Below are 22208 nucleotides of genomic sequence, written 5' to 3' on the forward strand. Positions count from 1 at the left end.
ATTAATAAAGTGATTTTATTGTTACTGTATCACAAAACAACCAGGCCATTAACCCCATTAATTTATTCAAGAAGATGTTAATCCATCCAAATGTTTTCCCCCACAAACTCAGTTTTCAATCTAGAACATTTATATACAAATGGTACTATTTCCATTCATTTTACAAAGCAAAATAATGAAGTTGAAATTGAAAACATTTCGAGGAAGTTTTCAAGATTTTGTGGTAAAACAGGCAAAGGAATTGCTTTTCTTATTTTATATTTAAAGGACTAATTAATTAACTAGGAATTTCTTGGCACTCCAGGCTGAATAACAAATAATGTTGTTTTAAACATATGGAGATATTGCCAATTTTTTCCATATTCTTATTTAGAACTTGCGTTATCCAAGTTGAATGATGTCATTCCATGTATTTCCAAGTAACAGGAGAAAATTAAGAGTTGGGATGTAAACACTATCTCTGGGGAAAGTAGATATACGAAAACAATAAAGCAAAATGCTGGGGGATGGGTGAATATGACTTGTGTCAGGAATGACTAGATGAAATGGATTTTTGTATAAAAGTGAGCAGTTAAGCTCATTTTTATATAAAATTGAGCTTTGGTTTTACATTTTTGTAATTTTTTTTCTTGTAGCATGTTCTCAACAGAAAAATTGTCAGTCGTGCACACAGGATAAGAAAGTAAGTTAACTTTCTTGTGAGGAAATTGTTTCAGAGATGTTATAAAATCACACAATGTACAATGTCATTCAAAAGATATGCCAAACTTAGCTAACACCATCTTAAATAATCGGAACGAGTGACATGGTTAAGATCTATTTTAGCATTTCAAACCAATTTTGAGGATCTGGAAATTAATAATGGAAATAATTTTGTACAGATATGTACTTCCTTCTAGAAAACTATGCTTAAAAAAGAAAAACTCTTTGCTTGAAAAATTACACTGAAGTCTTAGAAGGAATGTTTGTAAGAAAAATATATGCTCCCCGAGATGCAAAGAGTGTTTCTGTGTCACTTCTCATCCCTGCTGGCTGGGAAGAGCGACTCACTGTTGCTCAGCCACCGTCTAGTTGGGGTCCCCCCTCTGGTGATTTAGTATCTGACTTCCTTATTCTTCACTTGAGATTTGGAAGCAAAGGGGAGTACCATAAGGACTGAGGGCAGAGAGCTTTGCATAATCCTTATAAACCCATTCATTTTGTTTGAAAATATATTTTACATATTTAATGTGCCTCAAATACCACACATTCATGATTATACCTTAAAATGAACAATGGTCATATCCACATGTCTGTAATGACAATTATCGTGTTCTGTTATTGTAAACAGGTAATTACATATAGAGATGTGATCAGATTCAGTGTAAATTTGGGTGGCAAGAATACTTCATGTTGAGCCCTTTCCTTAGGAGGCAAATCAGGGCTGTTGTCTATCAGTACCATGGAAAATTCTTTACCTTGAAAATTGAAAAAAAAATTGACCATTTTAATAGTCTGACTTTTAAAAAAATTAAAGGATGCTGAAGATGTTACATATTTAGAAAGTGCCATTATGATCTTTGTGAATTTTTTTTAAAGATTTATTCATTTTATTACAGCCAGATATACACAGAGGAGGAGAGACAGAGAGGAAGATCTTCCGTCCGATGATTCACTCCCCAAGTGAACCGCAACGGGCTGATGCGCGCTGATCCGAAGCCGGGAACCTGGAACCTCTTCCGGGTCTCCCACGTGGATGCAGGGTCCCAATGCATTGGGCTGTCCTCAACTGCTTTCCCAGGCCACAAGCAGGGAGCTGGATGGGAAGTGGAGCTGCCAGGATTAGAACCGGCGCCCATATGGGATCCCCGGGCTTTCAAGGCAAGGACTTTAGCCACTAGGCCATGCCGCCGGGCCCGATCTTTGTGAATTTTTAAAAATTACTTTGTAGAGATAGACAAACACGCATGATAGAAAAACTTCCCATCTGCTGGTTTACTCTTCATGTGCCCACAGGGCTTGGGTTGGGCCAGGGCAAAGCGAAGAGTCAGAAACTCCATCCAGATCTCCCATGTTGGTGTCAGAATCCAGTCATCTGAGTTTTCACTGCTGCCTGCCAAGGTACTTATTAACAGGAAGCTAGAATGAGGAGCCTGAAGCAGGTATCAAACACAGGCATCTCAGCTGGTGTCTTAACTGCTGGCCAGTGCCTACTGCTGGCCAGTGCCTACTGCTGGCCAGTACCTACTGCTGCTTGTTTGTTTTGTTTTTGTTTTTGTTTTTAGACAAGGAAACATACAGTACATTAATATTAGCTGTAGTTATCTTACTATGCATTAGAATCCCAGACTTCTTACTCTAAGTCTAATGTAATAGCTGTTAATCAACCTTGCCTCATCCCTTTTGCCCTCCCTGCTTTCTGGTAATCACCTTTGTATTTTTAACTTCTGTAAGATCATCATCTCTTATCATGAGAGAGACTCTGTGACACTTGTCTTTCTGTGCTTCTAGTACATCCACACTGTTGCAAATGACAAGCTTTCATCCTTTGCTTTTTATGGCTGATAAGTCTTCCATTGTCTTTATCCATCCATTGGTTCATGGACATTTGAGTTTTTTCATTTCTTAGTTATTGTGGGTAAGGTTGCAGACAACATGTTCTTGAGTAGACTGATGTCATTTCTCTTGGTGTCTACCCACTGGTGGGATGGTTGGATCACATGGTAGCTCTGTTTTTGGCTTCTTGAGGAACTTCCGTAATATTTTCCACAGTGACTGCACTTCTGTTTCAGCAGTCTGCACATGTTCCCTTTTGTCCACATCCTCCTCAGACTCACTGTGTTGTCCTTTGGTAGTATTTACTCTAACTGGTATGATGGTATCACCTTGTAATTTTTGTGTTGCATTTCCCTGGTAGTGAGGGGGGGGGGGAGCATTTCTTCATGTATGTAGCATCCATTTGTAAGTAGCCCTTTGAAAAACGTTTAAATATACTGTGCAAATTTTTTAGTTGTATTATTTGCTTTTATACTATTGAGTTTTGAGAGTTTCTCTTTTCATGAGCTTTTTGAAATTTTCTTGTATTGTAGGGGTTTTTTTATTGCAAAGCCAAGATTTTGATATATTTATTAGATACATTCTCCTATTTCTGTCTCATTATGCTTTCATGTTTTTCTTTTTTTAAAAATATGGAGAATGCTTATCATGGGTCATTTTTCATAGCAGCCTTTCCCAACATCTGACCTGCATATTGGCATGACTTGAAGAATCAAATTTTCTTTGAGAAGTGTAAGACCAACAGTCAAGTTCTAGTTCCCTCTCTTTTCTTCTGAACCCGCATACTGTCTTTTCACTTATATTCTCTTTTTTCAGAAGTCTATTTTCATTGCAAGGATATCCCATCATGCATCATATTCAGAAATACCTGCACAGTCACAAACTCAAACTCAGTATTCTCTCTCTCTCTCTCTCTCTCTGTTTTTTTTCCTTGACTTCTTTCATTTTGAGTTCACATAATGTGGGGTGGAAAAAACCCAAAAACCTTATTTTTATTTGCAGGTTTATTCAAGAATTATGTTGCTTTCTTGTCTCAGAGTGCTGTTTAATTCTTAGCAAACTGATTTGGAGGTAGGAAAGACTCTCCATAATTAATGTAATGACTTTTGCAATTAACCACTCAGCGCTTCTGGAAATTTACTCCTTCCTTGGTGATCTTGACTTTATATTCTACCTTCCTTCTTCCCTTATCATTTCTGTTTTCTTTGCTAACTTTTTAAATATTCCTGGTCTCTCTCATGGATCAAGCACTTAAGCCATCCTTGGCTGCTTTCCCAGGCATATTAGCAGGGAGCTAAGTTGGAAATGAAACAGCTGGGCTTGTAAATGGCACTCAAAAATATTTTTAATACAGTGACCTCAACCAGGTGTTATCTCATCTACAGTTCAAGTGTGTTAGAAGGCAGCTAGATCAGAAATGGAGCAGCCAGGACTTGAATCAGTGTCCATATGGGATACTGGAACTGCAGGTGGTAGCTTTACATGCTATACTACAGTGCCAATCCCATTATGCATATCAAGCTAAAAAAAAAAGCTAGACTTATTATTTTGCTTTTCCTGAAAAAGTTCTTTTTCTTTACTTCTTTATTTATTCTGTCCCATTTTCTCAGACCCACAAATCTAAAAATTTTTGATTCCTTTCTCTTCCCTTCTCCCCATCTGGTGTCCATTGTTTCAACTGAAACAATTAACTTTATATACTTTCCTCTGCTTACTTTTCTAGTCTTTTCCTCAAGTCTCTCCTGATGCCTTTTTCATTATTTTAAACTAGCACTTTTATCATGTTATCGATTAATTTTTTGACTCCAAGTTGTCAAGACAAAACACAAAATATAAACTCCTTACTTGGGCTGCAATTCCAAAGCCCATTGTAATCCAAGAGAAGTTTACCTTCCAGACTATTCTACAGAGCTCCACCATGACATGTTTCCATTTTTGCCATGTGAATGTGTTCCCTCTCACTCTGCCTTAGATGCTCTGTCTAGGGACTTCCCTTTTTTTCTGCATAGATGTTGCACATTTCTTAAGATAACCAAAACCTGTCATTTCATGAAAGAACTCTTACAGATTTATTCCCACTAGATTTGATATTTTTTGGCTGCTATTACATTTTGTATCTCTCCCACTAATTTTCATGTTATGATCATCTTCCATTTGAAGATCTACATTGTTGTTTCTATATGTGTCTACTAAATTCTCAGCCTCCAGAAAGCACAAGCAGTGCTTTAAACGTCTGCATGAGCTGCTTCATCTAGTCTGTGTCCATAAAATAAATGGACATAATGAAATAAATGAAATAAATGCTCCTCTGTTCTCATTTCTCGCTACTTTCCAAAAGCCCCTTTGCACAGCAGCATTCATTTTCTACTTTTATGCCAACACAAGATTAAATCATTCTATAGAATGCTAGCAAACCATGAAATATTATCATGTACCTGTACTCTGCATTTCCCCATTTTCATGGCATTTTCTTATTAAAGTAGTAACGTGATGTTGATATAAGCTTACTAAAACTGAGTTTTATCCTAAAAATGTATACTCAGGCTTTCCCACAGAGCAAAGGTGACCATCCCCTTGAAGCCTGTAGTTGGCTTCTCAGTTGTCACACTCCTGAGGCTGAAGTTAGTAAGACTTTATATTTTTATATGTCATCTTTCTTTGCTATAAGAAAAAAAAAACTCCATGTAATTTGTCTTAGATCATGTATTACCAACTTGGGGATGCTGAATATATTATACTGTTCTTTTGGGCAATGTGAAGTTCTGGTCTTTGAAGACTTTTTAGACCTATTTAAGATATTAGTCACATCTTGTGGTTAAAGAATAGAAATCCAACTCTAATGCAATAAAAAAAAAGAGAGAGAAATTCATTAGCTGAAAAAATGAGGAAGTCAGGGTGGTCTTGGCTCCATGCGCAGCAGACTCTCCCAGGATGTCATGTTCTCATTTCTCTCTTTCATCTCCTAACTCTGCCTTTCTCTGTGTACTGACCTCATTTTCTCCTCAAGTAAGTGAGCATTCTCCACACACTGTGGAAAGAGCTGACTGCCAAGAGATTGAGCGCACCACTCCAAAAAAGATTCAGATTGGCCCTACTGGGCTCTAATTCAGTACTTGTTACTGGGCCAGGAAGATAGGCTACCCAGCTGCCAATGCCTGAATCAAATGAGCACTCCAGCAGCAGGAGAGGGGTGTGGGGAAGCTGACTGATGTCTGCAAAGCTGCACAGAGTTGGTGGAATGGATCCACAAAAGAAGAAAATGATGATGTAAGACACACAGGTAGACATTCTAAAATTACCTCTGTCGGTGTACTTCACTTTACCATTGGCATGTGTATTCTGTTTCCTCATCCCAACATTTTAAAAAAGCTTCTGCCAAAATAATGCAAGTAGCCCTTAGCTGAAATTGTACTGATGTAATGTCAGTGTCAGCTCTTGCCCTGGGCTCTAAGTCTAAAGTCTCACACAAATGAGCATTAGTGCGTGTGCGTGTGTGTGTGTGTGTGTGTGTTTGAATGTAGCTCCTCACACTCCTTCAGGTCAGCTGTATAGTCAATTAAAGCAATCCCCAAAGACCCATTATTCAACAGAAGAGAGAAAGCGGTATAACAGCATCTAACATTCCCATTTAGGAAAGAATAGGGTAGCCCACAGTGCTGTAATGTATTATGTGTCTATAATATATTATGTTGAGTTTCCCTGACTAAGCAATGAGCTGTTGGTTGCCGATCTGGCTGTCTCGGGCTGGGCCAACGGAATACCTCCCTTTTCCATGGCTCTCTCAGCCTGTAGCAAGAAGAGGCATAGGAGAGAATACCTTCTGGGGACTGCATGGCTTTAGGAGATGATCTGTTTGGACGTGGTCGCTGGGGCCTGGGAGCCAGCTTAGCAACTGAGCAAACAGCAACCTGTCTCTGCTGGATTCTGGCAATTTATCTCCCTTAAAATCCTTCCAGCTGCTGTGAACCTAATTCACAGCAACTCTGAGAATGAATAACCAAGGACAGACGTCTCTGGGTTGTAGTCCTTGGATCTCAGCCTTACCTTTGTAATTCCAGTTCTCCAGCAGCAGTCAGGCAGCAAATAAACCATTCAGCTTCTGGTGGCCTTTGACCTTGGCTAATGTGAAAACAAAAAGCTGTTCTTAGGTAAGGTCAAAGGGGTGGTCACTACCGCTGCTTTTTTTCAGGATACATCTCAAGAAGTGATTGGCGGGTATCTGAGATCTACCTTATGGGATTTATGACCAACACAGAACCAGGCTGCTTTGGTTAGAACACAGGCTCCCTATTGCGTAGATATGTGACCATATCATATAAACCATTGAACTGTCCTATGCTTCACTGTCCTTGCCTATATAGTGAAGGTAACAGAATTTAGCAACAGCGCCCATATGGACTACTGGTAGTGTAGGGAGCTGAAAGGTTTTGAGTTTTGTTTGCTAAATGCAGAGACTGAGAAAGGGGTTCAGATGCATGTGTTTTTTGAGTGGCTGTTCTTCAATATCTCACAAAGGAACGAGGGATCCAGGGAAAATAAAGGACAAGAGCCAAAAAAAAAAAAAAAAAAAAAGGTTAGGTCTTGGCTCAAGCTACCCATGGCCTGAACCAGGGGTAGCCCTTGAGTCAAAGGTGCATCTGTTTTGGAAATCTGTACCAGTCACTGACCTAATGGGTAGTAGCAGAACGGGAAGGTGGCCCTGACAACAGTCATTCAAGAAGAGGGGAATGAGCCATTGGTGGCCAACAACCACTGTGTGTCAGGGTTGGGCACATGGGCCTGGTTAAGGGTTGGGCTGGCCACCAATGTTATCTACTTCAGATAACAATAAAAAATGGTGATGTTGATAACCGCTTTTGCTTACAAATAGTTACAGAAGCACTGAAAATGTACTGAGGTTTTATTGTTATGCTTGAACACTACTTTTATTTTTTTATTTTCAAATATAGTGTGTTTGGTGCAATGAAGACAGGATCTGCAAAAAATATTGTTTTCCACATCTTCATTGTCGAATCAGTGCTGCCTATTGGACAAACTGTAAAAGTGAGTTTTTTAATTTGAATTTTGTTGTGCTTTATTTCAGTTGACTAGGACTAGAAAATAATTATTTGAGCTATTTGAAGGATTGGAAAGTATTATATTTACTCTACACAACTGTAGCAAGTTCAGGATTATCTGCGTGCTTGCAGGCAGAACTGGTTCACATCAAATCCGCATTCTTTCTGAGTAGCACATGCTTTGCCATTCTACTTGTTAAAATACCTTTAATTTCATCTATAACATTCTCTTGGTTAGACTCTCCATAACTCAGGTTATACATGTGTATGTTCTTCCGTGGCTTTAGAAGTCCTAGAGGTTCTTCTGCACTAGTCCTGGCTGGGGACATACTGAATTCAGTAGCTCTACTCAACATGCATCTCCTCAGCTAACATCTACCAGCCTGAGAACTGGCATTCCAAATGACACGTACCGAGGACAGGACAAAACATTAACTTATCTTTGAGTTAACTGTATTTGTAATAGACTTTTGGCATGCTCTGCTTTACTTACCAAGGTGGGTAAATGTACTCATATTTTAAGGAGATTTCCCAAAAAGTGGAAGCAAAAGGCTTTCCAGCTGAACTTGACCTGTATGAGAAAACCCAATCTAGAACCATTAGTTGATTTTTATTTCTTCCTTGAAGTGAAAAGATACGATTTGCCTTCAAATTCCTGTTTGCTTCATTTAGTGTCAGTTATTTAAGTTGTCTGTTTTTGCAGTTTAGAAAGCAGGGAAGAAACTGTGCCCTTAGCTCGTGTTTTTCCCTTTTGGTTTCATTTGATAATATTCCAGGATATTCTGAGGGAGAATGTCTCAGAAATCTGCCTTCCCAGCAAGCTCTGGGTTCTCTGTTTGATAATCAACTTCTGAAATACAACATCAAACCATTTCCTGGTACCTATATGTGTCCTCGAAGAAATGGCAACTTAAGGGATCTGGGGTTTTATTTTTGAGAAAAGTATGCATTTAGGGACTTGGGGGAAAAAATAAGCCAGTGATCCAAGAGTGTGCCCCTTGGAGACAAAGGACTCAATAGTACTTGCTTCCAGTAACCCGGATTACCAGTGATAGTGAGAGTGAACCCAGATGCTGGTGGTAGTTATTTAATGATGATTCTGCTGGAATAAATGATGGATGCTATTGTATCATTCTTAGTAATGATGTGTGAGTGTGCATTTAAAAATCAAACTGCATGATACTAGAAAAATTAAAACTATAAGACAGCATTAATGATCTGCATATTTCCTTTCCCGTTTCAGTTGATGTGTTTGGAATCCTGATGCTTGCCCTTATTGCAGTATTAGTTGTAATGCTCCTGTGGTACTGCTGTGCCTATCACCTTTATATGCAACAGTAAGTTCATCTTATTCTTAATAAGAATGTACTTGGCAATAATGTCAGTAGCAAGAGTGCTAAGCTAGTTAGTAGAAAATGCTTGCCTCTTTATGTAATAAAAGATACTTACATGTTAAGGAGAAAAAGTCAAAAAGGCACAGACAATTATAAAAAATGGAAAGGTTTAACATTCCTCTCCCTACCCTCCCCCCGCCCCCAACCTCTGCTACTTGCCTCCCAGAAGTAATCTTGTCGGTCTGATTTTGTTTGTCACTCTTTTGGCTACCTCCATTGTAATTAAACCAGATGGCTGTATGAAGGTACAAAGAAAATGCTTGAGAAAGAAGTTTTTAAAAGTTTTTTGAAAGTTGAGATAACAGTGTTATTACTTAGTTGTATATAATCAATTTCCATTAATAATAAAATTGTGGTATAATATATTGATATGAATATATATTAGTGTTGATACAATACAGATAATGTTATAATTATTACAATTTTAAGAATCAAAAGATAAGCTTATTTTGGCACAAAGATTTTAAAAGCTACATACATGAAGAATCTATAATAATTTTATGGAAAAGATGTATTATGGAAAAGCTATATGTGGATTTCAAAACTTTTTTGCCACAAACTTTAATTCCATGGTTTCATGAACTTTTAAATTAACCTCAGCTCTTCTCTTGAAGATTAATTAGCATTAGACATTTTTTACTGACTGCCCGTCATGAAAGCTGGACATTTTTCTTCTGCTGTGCATTTTTTCTGTTATTTTAAAAACAGAAAATTCAAATCCTTCTCTTCCCTTCCATCTGCTCTCTCTTCCCTCTGTTTCATAAACTCCGTAATCTTTCTCATTAATTTGACCTTACCAAGTGGGTAACATTTATATTCAGTGCCATGACTATAATTACGTTCTAAAATGCTAATTCTGTAGTATGGGTCTAAAATTGTTCAACTGAGGCCTGGCGACGTGGCCTAGTGGCTAAAGTCCTCGCCTTGAATGCCCCGGGATCCCATATGGGAGCCGGTTCTAATTCCAGCAGCTCCACTTCCCATCCAGCTCCCTGCTTGTGACCTGGGAAAGCAGTTGAGGACAGCCCAAAGCTTTGGGACCCTGCACCCGTGTGGGAGACCCGGAGGAGGTTCCAGGTTCCTGGCTTCGGATCAGCACAGCACCGGCTGTTGTGGTCACTTGGGGAGTGAATCATTGGATGGAAGTTCTTCCTATCCTCCTCTCCTACTCTCTGTATATCTGACTTTCCAATAAAAATAAATAAATCTCTTAAAAAAATAAAATAAAATTGTTCAACTGCTGAAGAGACTAAAGCGTGTCATGACTGTGACTACTGCTCACCTAAGAACCAGGATGGAAGTGGAAGGTTTAAGTCCACATCCCTAACTGTGTTTCTTGGAAGAGAATTCAGTGTCAAGATCACTTGGATTCTTTCGTTAACCTCCATTACCAAAAACCATGCTGTATGGCAACTCATTTTACATTTATCATTTTGCTATCTAGACTTTGCACTAAAGATTTAATTATCCCCATTATTTTTGCTAATAAATACACAGGCATATTTACTCTCATCACTGTTCACTCATCTTTTTATTTTTTTAAAGATTCATTTACTTTTGTTGGAAAGTGAGATTTACAGAGAGAAGGACAGACAGATCTTCAGTCAGCTGGTTCACTGTCCAAGTGGCTGCAATGGCCAGAGCTGAGCCAGAGCTGAGCTGATCTGAAGTCAGGAGCCAGGAGCTCGAAACCTCTTCTGGGCTCCCACCTGGGTGCAGGGTCCCAAGGCTTTGGGCCTTCTTTGACGGCTTTTCCAGGCAACAGGCAGCTGGATGGGAAGCGGGGCCACCGGGATTAGAACGGTCACCCATATGGGATCTTGGTGCATGCAAGGAAAAGGACTTTAGCTGTTAAGCTACCACACTGGGCCCTATTTTATCTGTAATTTTAAAAAGAATCTTTGAACGCTGTGTACAAATATAATTCTAATCAGTTATATTTTTTTTTTTGAAGATTTTTTATTTTTCCTGGAAAGTCAGATACACAGAGAGGAGGAGAGACAGAGAGGAAAATCTTCCGCCCGATGATTCACTCCCCAGGTACCAACTTTGGGCCATCCTTGACTGCACAAGCAGGGAATTGGATGGGAAGTGGAGCCGACAGGACTAGAACCGGCACCCATATGGGATCCCGGCACATTCAAGACTTTAGCCACTAGGCCACCGCACCAGGCCCAAATCAGTTATGTTTTAACTGAGCTTTTCAACCATCATCTCTTTTTGAAATAATACTTCTTGAGATCTTCTTGAGCTTGTTAATTCAGTGAGTGCCATATTCTGGCAGAGGAATTTGTCCTAGGGACTTACTGTATTCACAATCTAACAATCCATGTTGGGTTATAGAAACATCAGGATTTCTTTTTAAAGATATCATACGGCCAGTGAAGCATCTTATTGCTGACTGTTACTTTTGGCCCAATATTCTAGTTATCCTGTGGATATGACTATAAAAAGTAAAATACATTTTAAAGTGGTAAATGTTAGAAATGTTTAGTGTCCTGTTGTCTTCACCAACTCCTTCCCTCTCCGCTATTCTTTTGGCAAGTGTTTATTGTTTGTTATGCTCTAAGTATATCAAGGTAAACAAGAAAGATCAAATCCTTGCCTTCATGAAGCTTACCGTCCTACTAACTAGACACAGTCAAGTCAAGCAGCAGTTATTAAATCTATTGATAACTTATTAATAGTTTAAATGATATGCAATTTACTGTAGTTGTTTCTTTTTTTTAAGAGATTTTATTTGTTAATGTAAAAGTCAGAGTTACAGAGAGAAGGAGCTCTCCCATCTACTGTTTCTCTCTCCAGATGGCTGCAGGGATCAGGGCTTGGCCAGGCCAAAGCTGCAGGAGCTTCCTTAGGTCTCCCATGTCGGCGCTTGGGTCATATGTTGCTTTTCCCAAACCATTTGCAAGGAGCTGGATTGGGAGTGAAGTAACCAGAACTGACTGGCATCCGTGTGGCACTGCAGACAGTAGCTTTATATGATACATCACAAATGCCTCGGTTGCATTTTTCTTAATCAAAAGCTTTAATTCTAGTGAGTAGATAAAATGAAAACTTAAGTGAAGAATAGTAAAATAATGCACTAATATGTTCTGTTTAGTGAAATAAAAATAATTCTAAGTATAATCTTAACTATTCTGAAAATACACCTAATTCTATATTCATCATCATTTTGAACAGACGTCAAGCCTATTTATATGGAAGAAATGAACCAATTCATGTTCACAACTGGGATGCTGGCAAGTGTTTTCATTTATTTGATAAGTTGTCTCATGTTTTTTCAGCGATTAACAGATGGAAATCTTTCCCTTACTTATTGCAAGCATCACAACTGAAGATCAGGTGGGAAACACAACAACAGACTTCATTTTTGTTTCTAAGATACACTTTTGTAGCCTCAATAGCTGTACTAGGAATGATAAATCACACTTCTGGTAGAGAAGAGTTAAAAATTTTCAACCCAGTTAGGGATTTAACAGCTTACCCTGTTCTCCCCATTCCCATTCCATAAACTGAACTCAACAAAAAGTGGCCATTGCTTTAAGAAACCCTTGCAGGCTTTTCCCAAATTAATTTCCTCGTTACTTGGGTGACCTCTATCTCCAGTCTTGTTACCTTGACTTTTGAAATGTTCCTTATTTTACAAGGGTTCCACTTACCAATGCTCATATCTTGATTTCCTTTAGCTCCTCATCCATAATTTCTAGGAGTTTTTTTTCTTCCCCACTGTTCTGCCCAGGATTGAATCCTGGAACCCAAGTGAGAGTCACACCATGGCCCCTTGCTTAATGAATAATTGGGGCTCTAAAATGATAGATTAGAATAATATGGCTGGGGAAGGGGTACTAGAAGATTCTTTATAATTATTGTTAAAAATAACTTTGAGGATTTGGGGACAGATTATCTAGTGCTTAGGCCTGTGGCGACAGAGCAAGAGGATGTGACAAAGCCTGAAAGTCAAACCTTCAGGCACTAATATCTGAAAAAGGAGCAGCCTAAGTCCCAGGGGCAAGTGGGAAATGTTAAGCACATACAGGGCAGACTCATTGCCAACTCTGTAGTTCTTGTTTTGTAGATACTGCTTCCCTGGTAATGGGATCATGAGGTGTTTCACCAAGCTATTTCAGAGGGAGCTGAAGTGCAGGGTGATTGCTGCTGCTTCCCAAGTTTGAAATCAGACCAGAGGACTACTCAGAGTGATGCTGCATTTCAATTTTTCTCCTTCTGTTTTAAATTCCACTGCTTGGTGTTCTAGGAGAAATTTTTTGAAAAGAACACAAGGTTGAGTATTTATTTTAGGTAGAAGCAGTTATATATTCACAGGTTGAGAATAACTCATTATGTCAGATTCACCATAGGAAGTAAAATGTAACAAAATTCACAAGGCAAGATTATTTTCCATCCATGAGAGTGCCCAGTCGGGGACACCTCCATTAAAGGATTGAGTTAGGGAAACTGAATCATGCAAAAGAAATTGAGAGGCGAATGGGAAAGTGAGACAGTGATGACACAGGGCTCAGGAGAGGAGGGTCTGAGTCAGGAGGGAAATTTACAAGTATCCTTTGGACTTAGAAACTGGGGATTATTGGTAACCTCTTGGCAGACAGAAGTCTTACAAATGTTCATGCAAAACATAGAATAGGCAGATTTTTGACTTGGGGAATAGGAAAATCTAAAGCCTAAAAAAGGTTATACACATTGGGTGTTGTTTAACCACGATGCTGCTCACCCAGGAAGGGGACGATAACCCTTCATCCACACTTTTTTCTTGAAAAATGAGTTCAGAAGATGTTTTGCTAATACGAGTCAAGTTTTCTGTCACTGGAGATGACTACTGTTACAGTTATCATCAAATACTTGACCATTTTCCTCTTAATTCCACTTAATGTTACCCTAAGTCACAACAGCACTAAATTTAAAAATAGCAATAATATTAATATATCAGAATAGTCATCATTTATTCATGACAATTTTTATGTCTAACATTTTACGAAATTTAGGTAAATTTTCATTGATCTTTTCTAGAGTAAAAGAATACTATATGTATTCTTTATACAAATGTGATAGGCTTTACGGTTTCAAAAAGTATATTTTTTTAATAAACTGAAAAGAGGAGCTAATGCACTACTTACAAATCAACTATCTTGATAAAACATTGCCATTTCTTGAAAGAATCTGAGAAGGTAAATGTATTTTCTTTTTCCAAAGGATTCGAGGAATAGAAAATTAAAAAGACAAGTCTTCCAGAGAGAGGAGGAGGAAGTTTCCTCTATGGTAAGTTTTGTAATTACCATGTATGATTTTTTGTGTTCATTTTCCCCTTCCTATTGAGTAGCTTTTTGAGAGAGTAATCAGAGTTATTAACTGCCCAATGCATCTTGTTATGCTAGGACCTTCTGTCACCATCTTTGGCATATTGGGCAGTTAGCAACAGTCACTTAGATTACAAATTTGGTTGTGTGTGTGTGTGTGTTTCGACAAGTTAAAAAGCAAGGTGTACTTCACTGCCACTTTCTGCATTCACCTGTGCTAGTCATACTATCTAGAGTCATGCTCCATAATCATGTGGATTCGGAGATAGGCACTGCAGGTTAATAGTCCAGGAAGGAATGGTGAGTGCAGGCGGCTTCCAGAAGACGAGAAAGCACCCAAAGCTAGAATGATCTCCCAGGATGAGACAACCCTTACTGACCTTACAAGTAACTCCAGTGTCACCATACATCATCCAAACTGGGAGAATTTTAAGAGTGAGGGGTGTCATTTTTTATGGTGGTATAATATATAAAAATACATATATATCACATTTTATTTGTCCATTCATCCTTTGGTAGCCCCTAGACTGATTCTTGTCTTGGCTGTTGTGAATAATGCTGTGATTAACATGAAAGCACAGGGGTCTCTTCTCTAGGCCAATTCTGTGCCTTTCAGTGGCCTCCGAAGCAGCATCATGGGGTCGCATGGTGTTGGAGGTTTATTGTTACTTTTCCATATGTGATGTTGGCATCATATCAGAGTGCCTGTTAAAAACTAATTTTGCTGTATCACATGAATCTTGGTATGCTGTCTTAGAAATTTTTTCTTTCTTTTGGTTTCTCTTTTAACCTATTGGTTGTTTAGGATCCTGTCGTTTAATTCCCACATGCTTGCTAATTTTCAAATTTCCTGCTGTTGTTTTTAATGGCATGCCATTATATCAGAAAAGAGGATAGTTGCTATGATTTGCACCTTGTTAAATTTGTATAACTTGATTCATTTTCTAACATGTGAGATAATGTTTCACATGCACTTGAGAGTAGTATGTATTCTACTGCTTTTGGGTAAGATTTCTGTAGGCCCATTTGGTATAAAGTGTAGTTCACATAAAAATTTTTTCATTGATTTTCTATGCGGATAATCCATCAATTGTTGATAGTAGGCTATTAAAGTTCCCTACTTTTGTGTGTTATCTTTTTCTTCCTTCAAATTATTGATATTTGCTGTACATGTTAAGCTGCCATGATTGAGAGCATATTTATAATGATTTTTCTTGGTAAATCAACCACTTTTTCTCCGTATGTTGACCATAATGTGGCAGTTAGTCACCTTAATGTATATGGATTGAATTTTTCAATCCAGTGACATATAGCAGCTAAATGGATAAAAAGCAAAGACCCAACTATACGCCTGCTGCCAAGGGACTCACTTCTTAAAGACACAAAGATTGCAAGTGAAGGTATAAGAAAAGATAATCCATGTAAAAGGGACCCAAAACAGTACAAAAGTGAGTATACTTGTATCAGACGAAGTACACTTTTGGTCAAAAGCTGTACAAAGAGACAAGGTCAATATGTAACAACAAAAATTCAATATGAAAGTTCAATATGAAAAATTCAATTTTGAAAGTTCATTTACATACCAGTGATAGATGATGTAGCATTTTTCATAGATAAAATTTAAATTCACACTGAAAAAGTTTGTGTGCATCTATTCACTGCTGTTGGTCTGTCTGGCTAATTATCCTCAATTCCATAGTTAAGTGTGAAGGATATATGAATTGGTTTAATATGTTGTGATGGTATTCATTTCTCCCACACCTCAATTACTTTTCATATTTACATTTCTGTTAATTTTAAATTCAAGCAGAATAAATATCAGTTGTTCACTCTAAACTATGCCAGTACCAGAAATTACACAAAATGAAACATCTGGTTTCCAGAAAAATAACCATTTAAGAAAATGTCAAAGGTACTGCATGTGAAGCAGTTAATGTATTTATGAAAAATTTCTGTGATTTGTTTCATCCTAGTGATAGCCTCACATCCTTTTCCTCCTCATTCTTGCTTCTCCTTCTTATTAATTTTAAAAATATTTATTTTTTAATTTGAAAGACAGACATACAGAAATCTCCTATCTGCTGATTAACTCATTAATTGCTCACAGTAGCCAGGGCTGAGTCTTCTATCTGCTGGCTCACTCCCCAAATGGCCACAACAGTCAGAGCTGCACGAACCCAAAACCAGGATCCAGGATCCAAGAGCCTTCGCCGGATCCCATGTGGGTGCAGGATGCCAAAGCTTTGGTCCATCCTCCACTACTTTCCTAGGCCATTAGTGGAGTGCAGATTTGGAAGTGGGGCAGCCAGGACGTGTACAGGGACTCATATGGGATGCTGGTGCTTGCAGGTAGACAATTAACCAATTGAGCCATTATACCAGCCTGTCTGTGTACACAGTCAGAGAACTGGATCGGAAGTGGAGCAGCAAGTGCTCAAACTGGCAACTGTATGGGATGCCAGCACTGCAGGCAGCAGCTTTACTTGCTGTGACACAGCACTGCCCCCCAATTTGTCTAGTTTTGCTTTTTCTCCTGTGCTTTGGGGATCTTATCTGAAAAAATCATTACATACATTTGTATTCTGAAGTATTCCTCCTTTTTTGTTTGTTTTATAATTTCAGGTCTTACATTTAGATCTTAGTTCAATGTTTTTTTTAAATATTTGTTTATTTTTATTGCAAAGTCAGATATATACAGAGAGAAGGAGAGACAGAGAGAAATATCTTTTGTCCGACAATTCACTCCCCAAGTGATTGCAATGGCCAGTGCTGCGCCAATCTGAAGCCAGGAGCCCAGATCCTCTTCCAGGTCTCCCATGTGGATGCAGGGTCCCAAGGCTTTGGGCTGTCCTCAACTACTTTCCCAGGCCACAGGCAGGGAGCTGGATGGAAAGCGGAGCTGCCGGGATTAGAACTGGCACCCATTTAGGATCCCGGTGCGTTCAAGGCAAGGACTTTAGCCACCTGGCTACCACGTCGGGCCCTAGATCTTAGTTCAAAGTTGAATTGATTTTTATATATAGTAGAGTTTAGGAATCTAAATTTACTCTTCTGTAAATGTCCAGTTTTGCCAGTACCATTTATTAAAAATACTATCCTTTCTCCAGTGAATGTTCTTAGCACTTTTACTAAAAACCAATTGGTTATACAGTTATGAATTCGTTTTTGGGCTTTTTATTCTGTTCTGTTGTTATGTGTTGAATTTTATGCCACTACCATGATTTTGCATTATCATAGCATTACAGTATTCTTTGAAATCAGGCATAATGATGACTTGAGTTTGACTTCTTTCTGTTTGCATATCTTTGGCTGTTCTGGGTCTTTTGTGATTTCATATGAATTTGGGGACTCTTTTTTTCTTTTTTGGGAGGGTTGAATTCTGAAAGAATGTCATTGGTATTTTGATAAGTATTGCATTAAATCTGTAGACTGCTTTAGGTAATGGGGACATTTTATTAATAATTTTTCTAATCCACAAACAAGAAATATCTTCCTATTTTGTGCATGTATGGAAACATGCTTTGATTGAGTTAATAGGAGAAACTGAGAAGTGGAATAGATGGATTAGAGAAGAGATACGCAGGCAGGAAGATCAGTTAAAAAGACGCCATTAAAATGAGCCCAAATGAAAGCTCCCCAAAGTGTAGAGGTACTGTAAACTGGAAGGTGACAGCCTTGAATGACATTCCAGATAGTCAATCCACTGGGGAGGGCTTCAAGTTTCCAGCCTGGCTGACTTGAAGATAGTGATGCTATTAATATAAAGAGGAAGTGTGAAAGGAAAGGCAAACATTTTGGTGGGGAGGAAGAAGTTTAGAGATTGAACTTGTACTTGCAAGGTAGTGTTGTGTCTGGAGCTGGACGCTGGTGGACCGGAGATCGATATGAAGGAGGGAACACAAAGCCATGGAATGAGTGAGAGTGATTGCGATATGTGCAGAGAGGTGATTCATTAGGGTGGCCTTCCTCTGTGGTGTACTTATAGCCCTGGGGTTCCCGCGAGTGGCAGGAGGGACTCACAGGAGGGTGAGGGACACAGTGCTGAGCTGTGGATAGGAGCAGTCAGGAGCGCTGAACGCATGGCGCAAGCAGGAGTTGTTGATATGCATAGTCTTTGCTAAAAACCACAGTAGTGCTTCTAAACTGTTGGGATGTTTCAAGGTATTAAGTATTTTGCTACATAATGAATCTTCTGAGAGCTGAAAATTAGCTTGTAGATTTCCCCCAAAATGCCTTGAATTGCAGGATACATTTTATACCAGGAAAAGGGTCATGCAAACGCACAAGCTGCAAGACAGTGGTTCCTCGAGCACGCTGTCCAGACAGAATCTGGGCAATGGCCAGGCTCTAGCAGGAAAGCACACCAAGAGCCATTAGGCGTATGCACCCAGTGCGAAGGACCTGGGACTCCCACACTGAAACTGGCCTTCCCGAACTGCTGTTGACCTTTCCCTCCCTTTGGATATCATCAAGAGGAAAAAAGAGGAAGAGATAAGTAATTACTCATGATTTTGTATGTGTCTCATTTTCCAGTGCCTTGATCTAGAAAATGTCACTCTCTAGACTGAATGAGTGAATCAAGCAAACAAATCACATGCCTTTAGTGACACAAAGAAGCATCTGCACACGCTCTTCAGTCGGCCCTGTGCTAATATAAGGCTTAAGCTGTGTGTGTGTGTTTAGATAAATACTCTAAAGGGAATATCATTGGGAAAGGAAATTAATTTTTAAATTTCTTCAGTGCAAGAAGTTCGATTAAGGAAAACTGTGGGCCGGGACCATAACAAGCAGACACTGAAATAAAAAATTCACCAAGGGGACTTCACAGTCAAGTCATTAATAAAATTTCAGCTGAGATTCTCCATAGTTATATTTAAATAACTGTGTTGCAGCTCTCATTAATTAATAAGTACTCATTAACAAAGAAATAAACTATTTTTAACCTTAAAAAGTTATATATAACACTTCTGGAAAATGTTATTGCAACTTAAATAGCTATCAGGATAATTTTTAAATAACTTTGTTTTACAGAATTTGAGGGGCGTAACCTCTCGTGTTTCTGCTAGTGCTTTGCTCCATCATAAGTATCTCAAGCAGTCATGGTCTCTGGGAGAGCTTCCGCACTCCTGGAGAGGCAGGATTTTCTCACTGCGCTGAAGACACTGCCTGAGCCATCACTCGCCAGTCCAGTCTCTGCTGGGGAGTGTTCTGTGTCTCACCCACTGATATTTTCAAGGGTCAACTTTTAGAATTTGTCATATGAGAGATTGCTCTCTCCAATTGCTGAGAGAACAGCTACTAGAAATAGATAATGAATGAAGTGCTAGTAATGGCTTAGGCGATAGATCTATGAAAATTAATATAACATTTTTTACAACTTGATTACATACTTTTTTTTCAAAGAAAAGATCTGTTTGAAAGTCAAAGCTATAGTGAGAAAGGGAGACAGAGAGAGAACCTACATCTACCAGCTCACTCCCAGACAACCAAACAGACCCAGAACTTCTCCGGGATTCCGTTGCGATTGTCAGGGCCCCAAACACTTGGGCCATTTTGGTTGCTTCTCCGAGGCCATTAACAGAGACCTGGACCAGAAGTGCAGTAGTCCGACTATAAACTGATATCCATGTGGGATACTGGCATGGTAAGCAGTGGCTTAACTCGCAATACCCCGGCACTAGCCCTTTGGTTGAATACTGACACCTTTTCTGATAAGCAAGGACCTTCACTATTCGGACTGAAGGGACGAAGCAGCATGTTGTAGCAGAATGAAGGCTATTTCTGGCACACAGACTTAAGTATTTTTCTCTATAGGTTTGCTTTCTTTCTGAAAAGGGACTTTTGTATCAAGTCCTAACATTCATCTCTCTAAACCCTAACTGTTTTTAAAAGATCATCTTAACTGCCTTCTCTAGGTCTCTTAAGCAGTGGCCTCCTGTTCTCTGTTTTATTTTCTCTCCTGAATGTAGAAATGTGCTCTACTTAGAGTGTAGGAACCCAGCTCAACACTGCCTGCCTTCAATATATTACATTCATCTTTCCCTGTCTCAGTTTCCTTATCTGTAAAATAAGTAACAGAATGACTCATTCACATGTTGCAATATAATGAGATAACATGCACAGCACAAATGAAAATGCCTCGCACCTAGTAAATGCCACTGGCCATGGTAGTGTCTCACCATTCCTGGCAGATAGTGGCACGCACATGGACTTGTATAGTCGTGATCAATTGCAATCATCCTTCAGCTGGTCTGAATCCAACAGAAGTAAAGGGAGGCAGAAAGGGACAGATCGAGCTAGATGGAGTTGATGAATAAGCATGTATTAGATTTTTACTGCATGTCAGGCATTAGGGACACAATATGAACAAGAATAATGTTCTCTGCCCTGAGGGAGCTTATATTCCAGTGTGTATATGAAAAAGTGAGGGGCAAAGGAAAATAATAATCGTGACAGTGCTGGGAAGTAAGGGACTCAAGTTGTGGGAAACAAGGTTGGGGGATCTACTGAAGACAGATGGGAGAGGTCTCCCTGAGAGCAGAGCTTAATCAGTAGGGCAAGGAGTCAGCCACGAGAAGAGGCAGTGTGGAGCATGCTGGGCAGAGGTTCCATGATGACATGGAGCTTGGGTGACAAGGACACGGGCAGTGGAGACACAAAGGGATCATCTGAGTAGGGGCTGGTAGGCTACTTCAGAGAACCTGGGCAGCACTAGACCTGATGAGAGAGTGTAATTAGAACTCTGTGAGATGTGGAGAAAGATTTGAAAGTAGACATTTTAGATGAAAAAGCAGAGACAATGCAGTTGTGACTAAGAGTGTGTCAGGAAACAAGAGCGAGCCTGATGAAGTTGAGGAGTTGCCTTAGGGAATATGAGAAACTATTTTCCTTTGGAAAGTGTCACTCTGTGGAACAGCTGCTGCTTTGCAGTAATGGACTTTGACAAGATTCGTCTCAATTCAGACAGACTTGGTGACCTTTTGGAATAGACGATTCCCTTACTGCCACGTTGAGCCCTTCTGGGATATTTGTGTGCAGTGAGCTCTCCAACCTCGGTGCTGAGTGGTTTCATCTCGTTCTCTTTCATGTCAGAGGAAGGACATAAATCATTTATGTTAGCTTGGGTGATTGAAGAAGCTTTTCATTTCCAATTTGCTCTGCTGTGTGTGTGACTAATTTGAGTTTATAATCATTATTACACATGGACAGCTCTTCCAGGGGATGAACCAGGAGTTGGAAAACATAATGTTTCTATAAAAGTTGATGTAATGGCCTTAAACGTAAGCTTTCTAGCCTGAATGTGAAACTTGAGAGTTAACATTGTTTTCCGTTTCCAGTAATGACTCTGTCCTTTTTCTTTCAGGCTTCTCTCAGGTTATTAATCATCCTCACAGCCTCTTTGAGAGTGACTCAACTTCCAACTTCTCTCAAGCTAAAAATTTTAATTCAAGTGGACATTTTTGTAGAGTATTTGTTACTTTTGCATAATTTTTGCAGTAATTCGAGAGTATAAGGGTTGGAAAAAGGCTCTTTAAAGAAGATTTTTGGTTAAATTAAAAAAAGCTTCTGAAAAATCTCTTGTCCGCTGATTTAGCAATCTTAATATTTTTCCCTTTGAACATGAAGTGGGACCATGTTCAAGCACTGGCATATAAGCATATATATGTCTTGAAAATTGGAGGTTCTACTCTATGACAATGTCTGACATTGTTAGTTTCTCACCAGTATTTCAGCCTTTTATTTCTACTTTTCTTTACATATGTCATCATAAAAATGCTCTAGAATTAAAAACCCCCTCCAGAGCAGTAAATTCAAGGCAATGACTGATATTACTAAAATCTGCTGATCAGATTTCAATGGAGTCAGTATTTTCAAATATATAGATATTTTTAATTCTCAAGTAACAG

At 39.0% G+C, this 22208-nt stretch overlaps 1 protein-coding gene across 1 annotated transcript in view; it reads left to right on the forward strand.

Moving 5' to 3' along the window:
- The window catches only part of PTTG1IP2 (PTTG1IP family member 2), a 30688-nt gene extending 8995 nt beyond the window's left edge, over positions 1-21693 (forward strand). Inside the window, exons 2-8 of the mRNA XM_058678158.1 lie at positions 636-682; positions 7485-7578; positions 8836-8929; positions 12170-12228; positions 14198-14263; positions 19333-19381; positions 21676-21693. Of these exons, the coding sequence (XP_058534141.1) occupies positions 636-682; positions 7485-7578; positions 8836-8929; positions 12170-12228; positions 14198-14211 (308 nt within the window). The 3' untranslated portion in view covers positions 14212-14263; positions 19333-19381; positions 21676-21693. The remainder of the gene's footprint in view (positions 1-635; positions 683-7484; positions 7579-8835; positions 8930-12169; positions 12229-14197; positions 14264-19332; positions 19382-21675) is intronic.
- The last annotated feature ends 515 nt before the right edge of the window (positions 21694-22208 follow it).

The sequence above is a fragment of the Ochotona princeps genome, chromosome 20 (genome assembly GCF_030435755.1).
Source record: "Ochotona princeps isolate mOchPri1 chromosome 20, mOchPri1.hap1, whole genome shotgun sequence".
Lineage (NCBI taxonomy): Eukaryota > Metazoa > Chordata > Mammalia > Lagomorpha > Ochotonidae > Ochotona > Ochotona princeps.